The 9,022-nt window shown below is 31.6% G+C and overlaps 1 protein-coding gene across 1 annotated transcript; it reads left to right on the top strand.

The window, feature by feature from the left end:
* The first annotated feature begins 5,748 nt into the window (after nt 1-5,748).
* Nucleotides 5,749-8,223, top strand: LOC131032393 (receptor-like protein 36). The gene has a single exon (XM_057963355.2). It carries the CDS (start codon nt 5,749-5,751, stop codon nt 8,221-8,223), a length of 2,475 nt encoding a protein of 824 aa, XP_057819338.2.
* Nucleotides 8,224-9,022: the final 799 nt, after the last annotated feature.

Raw genomic sequence — 9,022 nt, 5'->3', positions numbered from 1 at the left:
ACAGGTGAAAGTGGGAACCATTATTGCGAGATGACCCCATGGCGCCTAAATGGCACTGAGAGTTCGGCTGAACTATTGGCGCCATTATCACAATTTGTGCTCGCTTGACTTTAGTTTTTGTCAACAAAAATTCAAAAGTCCATGTGGTAGATGATGTTGCAGCCAAATCACCTATTTTTTCTATATTTCTAAAACTTTTCACTTTTGTTTAATTTTTCTTTATGTAGAAAACCTTTTTACAGAAAAAAAAAAAAAAAAAACCCTTTTGTAGAGCTTGAAGTCACGAATCTAGACATACAATTTTTTTAGTAATTTGATTAATTTAAATATTTTTTGTAATTAAAGAATGTGAGTAGATTTTTAAGTTAAAAAAAAAAAACTGATTAGAAATTAAAAAAAAAAATTATTAATTAATACTAAAAAAGTTTAAAAACTATATTCACTAGATGAAAGAATCTTCTCCAAAAGGGTATAATTGTTTTTTTGATAGTCATAAATTTAGTAGACAAAAGGTGATATTGAATGAAAGATAACAAATTAAGTTATATTGGACTTTAAAATATTATTACAAGAAAAATATACATCAAATTTTTTTATTTTTTATTTTTTAACACTGCATATATATCTCCTCTATTTGGAAAATTAAAATAAACAAAAAATAAGTTCATTTTCATTTTTGTTTGGTGATGTAGACTATAAGCCCTGATTTTTTAGCAATTAAATACATCAATTTAAAAAAAAAAAAAAATTACACTGCATATATATGTCCTCTCTTTGGAAAATTAAAATTAGTAAAAAATAAGTTAATTTTCATTTTGTTTGGTGATGCTGACTAGAACACCTGATTTTTCAGCAATTAAAAATGTCTTTGAATATATTAAAAAAATTCAATTTAAAAAAAAAAATAGTAGCCATAAATTTGATTGATATTTCTATATTTGATCGGTTTACATCAATTTGAAATTCTATTTAGAAATGTCACTTTTATGCGGTCGAAGTTAAATAGTTTTAGTTGTGTTGGCCACTTCTTTTATAAAAGTGTGACACAACATTATTCTTTTACCCAATATGAAATTGTAAACAACAAAAACATCTCAATATAAACATAATTAGATTAATTAATTAAGAAGAAGAATAAATTTATTTAGATATCTAAGGTTTATCAATTACTAAAAGTTAAATAAATTGGAAATGATATTTAGTTATACAATTGGCAATAAGAAATGATATATATTCAGTGACAACAATTAATATAAGTTGAAATTGGAATTTTACCATTCTCTATGATGAAGATTTCAAGTTTATAAAGTCATTGTTCCTCACTTTCACTAAGTGGCTTCATGATGATGAATGTGACCTCCATACTTGCAAATATATTCTTGTCTGAGCTGAATCTTGATGTACATGAGTTTAAATTTAAATAGGCTAGCCTTATTTTATCCATTGGTCTCAATCTTGGCATCTAAATTGATGTAAGGGTTAGTGTACCTATTTATAACTTTTTAGGGGGAACATATCAGATTATAAGGTACATGTCCTACCAAGCCAAACACCTAGATGGACTCACTTTACAACTCTAAGAAGAAGGATTGAGGAAAACAGACAAACATGTAATGATCCTAGAATAATGATTTAAGGAGACAATGCAAAAAAAAAATTCTTTCTAGCCATTCGATCTAGATGTTTCTTTCACATTCTTATATTATTTTAATTAGTTAATGAATGTCCTTAAATGTAACAACCAAGCTCACAAACAAACATAATACACATAAAGTCATCTCACATTGACAAGTGAAGTTGTCAACAAAGGTTAAAGTAAAGACATGGTATTTTCATACTTCATTAGAATTCATTAGATGTTTACTTATTGAAAATTGTGTGTAACTTTTTTTTTGCATTTTTGATGTAACAAATTACAAAAAACATCTATTAAAAGTTCTCTTAGACTTGAACATATGGATTTAAATTTTAAAATGGGAGCTTCTGGAGTTCCAAATTTTTAAGTGCCTTGATTGAAGTCCACAATTGAAGATCTAATGTAGGGTGATAAGAAAAACCTCTAAATATTGAGGATATGAATTTAAGATCATTTATAAGATATTATGAATTAATTTTATATACAATTCAACTAATTATAAGATAATCATTGCACTTATAATTCTCTAATAAAAAGTAGAAATAAAATACAAGAAAAAAAATTACTATTACAAATTGTATAAAATCACTATACTCTTAAGCATGCTTAAAATGAATAAAAAATATTAAGTTAACATGACTTTTTTTTAGTTTTAATTTTTTCAATGAATAGTGCATATTATGAATTTTAAAAATTGTTATATATATTCAACAAAAAGAGGTAGGTAAAAAAATTACATGCTTAAGTTGAAATAAGGCTTAATTGTAAAGAAAGATAACATCAAACATAAACAATGCTACTATGTGGATTAATCAATAGTAGGAAGAGGAAGGGGATCTTTGTCTTCCAATTTACCACATTTATTAGCAAGGTCCAAGTTAACCACAAGACGGTCTCATCCATCATAGTTATATTAATCTTTTCTTTTTTCTCTTTATTATCAACCCAAATAGGGATGAGAAGAGCTAGCTAAGGAAATTCACTAGAGTTCAGCTAGCTTGAAGAACCTCCACCGATAGGCAGTGGATAATTAGATCTTGTATTCCTCATCAATGACTAACCCCATTAACCATTCTCATTTCTCACAAAAGGAAAAGAGGAATATGCATAATTCTCTCAATGGCCATGAATGAATTGGCTTTGACCAACTTAATGGTAGTAAGGAGGAGATCAACTTGAAGAAGATATAGGAGCCAAGGGAACATTAGGAATAATATATGGATTACTATCTTAGTGATCTACTAGAACTTGTAAGTGAACCACCTCAAATTCAACTGTGTTACCTTGCACTTGAATTTCTATAACGGATTAGAATAAGTCATATCTTTACCATAGATTAAAGATTGTTGGTCAATAGAACATCTTTAAAAAGTAGAATTTTTATGTGCTAATGAGATTCTCCACTTTGACAACATACTAAATCTAAATGAATTTGTGAAGGAAGTTGTAAATCCCAAAGATAGGCCATATGCTAGAAAAATAAATCTAGTTTGGATGGCTTGAAGAAGTCATGAACCAAAGATCAAATTTTGTACGGTCTAGGAAAAAATGAGAAAAGATGATTGAGAGATTCTTGATACCCACAAAAAGAGCATCTTGAGTATTACCTGAATTCCAAAATGATCAATTCAAAACCAATAGGAAGACAATAAAAATAATAGTAGGAAAACTGAGCAAATTTAGGCTTCAACATTGTTGACCATATGATATGAAACTTGCATTGCCAAACTAACATTGACGGCTACAAATACCATTGTTGATTTAAGGTGAGAAGCATGGGAAAATGACATATATACTCATATACCTAACACTAAATTTTTTTAGCTAAAACTTATTTTGATACAGGAGCCAAGGTAACATTGGGAATAACATATGGAGTACTACCTTAGTGATCTAGTAAAACTTGTAAGTGAACCACCTCAAATGCAACTTTGTTATCTTGCACTTGAATTTGCATAATGAATTAGAATAAGTCATATCTTTACCATAGATTAATGATTTTTGATCAATAGAACATCTTTAAAAAGTAGAATTTTTATCTTTCCATATGCTAATGATAATCTCCACTTTGAAAGCATATTAACTCTAAATGAATTTATGTAGGAAATGGTCAATCCCCAAGTAAGGCCATATGCTAGAAAAAAAAATCTAGTTTGAATAGCTTGAAGAAGTCATGAACCAAGGATCAAATATTGTACAATCTAGGAAAAAATGAGAAAAGATGGTTAAGAGATTATTGATACCCACAAATAGAGCATCTTGAGTATTACCTGAATGCCAAAATGGTGAATTCAAAACCAATAGGAAGATAATAAAAATGAATAGTAGGAAAATTGAGCAAATTTAGGTTCCAACACTGTCGATCATATGTTGTGAAATCAACATTGCCAAACTAACATTGATGGCTACAAATACTATTGTTGACTCAAGGTGAGAACCATGGGAAAATGACATATATACTCATAGGCCTGACACTAAAATTTTTGAGGTAAAACTTATTTTATATAATTAAAAAGTATTTATATGAGATATATAATAAGTGAGTCTAGTTGGACATAGACATCCACTCATTGAAATGGACTTGAAATAAAGGAGGAAGTCTATACTATTTTGCTTTTTCTTTTCTCATATTTCATGGCTTCATTTTAAAGACATTTAAATATACAATTAGTTGGTTGTGTACAAGTTTTGATCACATATATGCTACACTTTTTGGCTCTCTTTAAGCATTAACTATTTTTCTAGTCATATTGATTAAATTTTGACATAGAATTAGTGGCTTTTTGTGTTTTCCTCCTTGTTAATCGTTTAATTCTTTTTTAATTATCATTGTTCATCTTTTTTTATATACAACTTTATTTAATTTGCAATATAATAAAGAATAGAAATATTTAGATTTATAAGCTTAACAATTTGAAATATGTTATTGATAATTCAATAATTGCTTCTGGATTTGATTGTGTAAGCCAATTTTTTTATCATCTAGAAGCAAATTTTATTGAATGTTCATATGGATTGTGGAAATCTGATAGCTCTTATATGTTATTGATATTTTAATTGAGTTAATTAACACAAATATGTTTATTTGGTGCAAATTAGTTATGGGTGATGTGTCTTTAATATTTAGATTTATTTTCTTCTTTATGCTATTTTTAAATATATGTAGTGAAAAATTCTCAACATTTAGATGTTGTAGCACTCACAAAATGTTATAAGAAATTCAAATTATTTGAATTTATACAACTGAAATAATGGACTCTCCTTAAATTGGGCACCCCATAAGAAAAATTTGGAAGATTTTATATATTACATAACACTTGTCTAAGTGGTTATGAGGGACGGAAGATAACCTATAAACTGAAGATTGTGAAGCAGTCTTGAAAGAACATCCTGGACAGTGTTTTGAATAGCCTGTATCTATATATTAGAAAGGGATTTACACTTACAAATTGGAATGCTAAGTTCTACTAATTAACTAGTTAATAAAAAAGAATAATTCAAATACCTTTATAATGCCTCAAACCAAATTTAAATGTCTCCAAACATCCAAATTAAACAATGCAAAAGCAATTTTTAACTGTTCATCAAAAATGAAATTAACCGTGTTTTTTTAAGCCACAAATGTTCATCTAAAATTGTGAATAGTAGGTACTCTCTGACTTTGGAGAACAAATCTACAAGTCCAACTCCATGTTTGGGAGATTCCTCTCCTTTATTCTTACTTGATCCCACTCACAGCAGCCTATTGTTGACCCAGTCAAAGCGCCCTTTCTTTATAATCAGTTGCCCTCTCTTTGCCTGCCAAATCACTGAAAATGGCGCGCAGGACCAGGTTCTTGTTGTTGATTACTGTTGTTCCCCAAATTAAGACGATGAAAAATGACTTGTAAATGAAGAATTATGTCGTAACTTAAAAACCAAATGTAATGAAACAAGAGCTATTATCTTCTGGTAGCAACGTATGGCTCACGGTTATTTGGCATCTCTTATCTATAATAGCGTATGCGTGACGGCTGTTTCACAACATATAGCTCAAATCACTCCGCCCTTCGTTGACCCAGTCACAGCGCCCCTTCTTTATAATCACTTGCCCCAAATCACCCAAACTCAAAATGGCGCCCGGGACAGCTAGGTTCTTGCTGTTCGCTGTTATTCCCCTGTGCCTCCTCCCCTTGTGCTGTGGATGTATTCACAGCGAACGGGAAGCTCTCCTTCAATTCAAAGACGCCTTGAATTTCTCTTCTCATTCTTATTTATCTCCTAATCTGAGCTCGTGGGAGAAGGGAAGAGATTGCTGTCTCTGGGACGGTATTTCCTGTCATAACACTACCCATCATGTAGTCGCTGTTGAAATACAGGGTGTTGCATTTCCTGGAATGGAGGGCGGTGTCATATCTGAGAGCTTGTGCTCCCTCACTTCTCTTGCAACCATACGCGTATTCAACATGGGATTAAAAGGTACTCTTCCTCCGTGCTTTGGAAACCTCTCTTCTCTCAGAGTCCTAGATTTTTCCTATAACAATTTGGAAGGTGAAACTGTCCTCACTACTATTTGTCTGCTCAGCAACCTTAGTGAGGTCGATCTTTCTTACAACCAACTGAAGGGAAGCTTACCATCCTGTCTCGGTAATCTCTCTTCTCTGATTAGGCTATATATTCCTGCAAATCACTTGATTGGTGAGATTCCATATTCTTTAGGCAAGATCTCTTCACTCAAATATTTTGATGTTTCCACAAATTCTATAGGTGGTCGTATCCCAGAGTCTTTGGGCAGTCTCTCTTTGTTAGAAACCTTAGATCTATCTGACAACCAACTAATTGGAACTCTTCCCTCCTCATTTTCAAGGCTCACCTCACTTGCGGCGCTCTATGTTTGCGGGAATGCGTTTAACCAGAGTATTGCTTCCTCAACGCTACCCCCTTCACTTCAACATCTTGGTCTCTCACTAGATGGCCAACATATAATTTCAGAGGATTTCTTTCAGAACCTTAGCAAATTGGAATGCTTGACCTTGTCAAATTGTGTACTTAATATCAGCACCACCTGGATTCCCTCATTCCAGTTATTCTTCTTATATATGTTATCATGTAAGGTGGATGGTCAAATTCCGCTGTGGATTTCGACTCAGTCTTCACTTCTAAAATTGGAATTATATGAGAACAATCTTTTTGGAGAAATTCCTTTGTGGCTAATGGATATGAATCTTCTCTACATCAATCTCTCATCAAATCATCTCCAAGGTCGCCTTTTGCTAAATACCTCTCCAAGGAATCCATTGGCAGTCTTGGACGTGTCTAGAAATGCATTGTCTGGTCAGATTCCATCAATTTGGCCTCCTGATATCAAAGTACTTTTGGTCAATGACAATTTGCTGACAGGAAATATTCCTCTACAGTTACAAGGAATCTCTTCACTAGAAATTGTAAATTTGGCAAATAACTATTTGAATGGAATCATCCCTCCAAGCTTAGCCAATTGTTCTGAGCTTAAAATTCTGAATTTGGAGGATAATAATTTGAGGGGAATGATTCCATATGAGCTTGGTAAGCTAAGTAAACTGAAGTCACTAGTGATAAAGAAGAATCAGCTGAGTGGGTCATTCCCTCCCTCCATATCGAACTGCACAGAATTATATTTTCTAGATGTTGGGCAAAACTTCTTCAGTGGCCACATTCCAAAGTTAATAGGAAACCTTTCAGAGTTGAAAGTGTTAGCAATGAGGAAGAATAAGTATGAAGGTAGTATCCCTGTAGAAATTACTCAGCTGGAGAATCTACAAGTCTTAGACCTTTCTTCAAATCAGCTATCAGGTATTATACCACACACAATTTTTAGTTTGCAAGCAATGTTGACAGAAACACATCAAGAATTTTCCATGGTTCAATATGAAATATTTCCAGGAGAATCCCCCTCAGTATATCCCTCCACCACATACATGTATAAGAATGGCTTGACTATGAATTCCAAAGGCAGAGATGAGCACTACACATATATTTTCCCCACCATGGCAGCCATAGACCTCTCGGACAATCAATTGAACGGAGATCTTCCTTCTGATTTAGGAAAATTGAAGGGATTAAAGCTGCTCAACCTTTCAATGAATAATTTCAATGGTGTTATTCCAAATAGTATTGTACAAATGATTTGGCTGGAATCATTAGATCTTTCTGCAAATCATTTTTCTGGACAAATTCCTCTAGATCTTGGTTCTTTAAGTTACTTGGGAGCACTCAACTTTTCCAACAATCACCTTTCAGGGAGTATACCGCAAGGGGGGCATATGACAACTTTTAATAACTTATCTTATTTAGGCAATCCAAATTTATGGGGTTGCCCGCTTTCAAAAAAATGTTGTTGGCCAGAATTTTTTACTAGCCCTCCTCCCATTTCTACATATATTGATGGAGAAGAGCATAACACAGAAAGTTTGAGCTATGAAATCGGACTGGGATTTTCATATGTAGCAGGTTTTACAATAGTGTTGGCATTTATTGTCATGAAAAGGAAATGGGGTCATAAATACTTTGAGGGCATTGATTTGGTCTTGAAATTTTTTTTTCCATGGATCCGTAATTTGACATTATAAAAGTCTATTTCTTTTGTTCAGGTGATCTAATATGAATAAATTATAATTTTTGTAACTTCCCTATATGTAATATATATTTTTTTAAATCATTTTGTTTATATTTGTGTCTTGCAAATGTTGAAATTATTATAAAAGTTTCTTTTATATATTGATAATGTTTAGATGAACTGAAAGAATCCATTATTCATTATTATTATTAAAAAAATTCAGTTGATTATAGTTATAGCTTTTAACTATTGAATAATCACATAAAATAAAATCATAAGTGATATATTTTTTCGATGACAATTAAAAAAAAGTTTCTTCAAATCATATTCATAAGAGAGATATGAATAGGGTAAAATGTAAATGATGCGTTTTCAGATTCAATGAGAAATAGATTTTATTACATTGTTGCAATCTAAATGTCAATTTAGAAACAAAGTGTCTTTGTTAATGTTTTGTATTGAAATGTTGAGGTTTGAAGGCAGGAAAGGGGAACCCTCTCACATCATAGAGATTTCATTGCATTTCTCAAATGAAAAAATATCTCAATTCATATCATAGTTGACACTCTATATTTTTCTAATTTTTTTAGAACTCCTTTGCAAATTCAAAACTTTCATTTTCTACATCATATGCCTGAAGGAAGAGGAAAGAATAATATAGCAGAAAACAAAATAATTTTATTGATTGATTGCTAAATGCATTACATTTGTCTATTATTTATAGAGAATTTCATCCAGTGTAACTAGAAGATAAGACAAACTGTCTTCTGCATGCATGGAGGAATAATCCACCGATCATAACAGTGGAGAGG

This window comes from Cryptomeria japonica, chromosome 8 (genome assembly GCF_030272615.1).
Source record: "Cryptomeria japonica chromosome 8, Sugi_1.0, whole genome shotgun sequence".
NCBI classification, from domain to species: Eukaryota; Viridiplantae; Streptophyta; class Pinopsida; order Cupressales; family Cupressaceae; genus Cryptomeria; species Cryptomeria japonica.
This window is presented reverse-complemented; position numbering and strand designations above follow the sequence as displayed.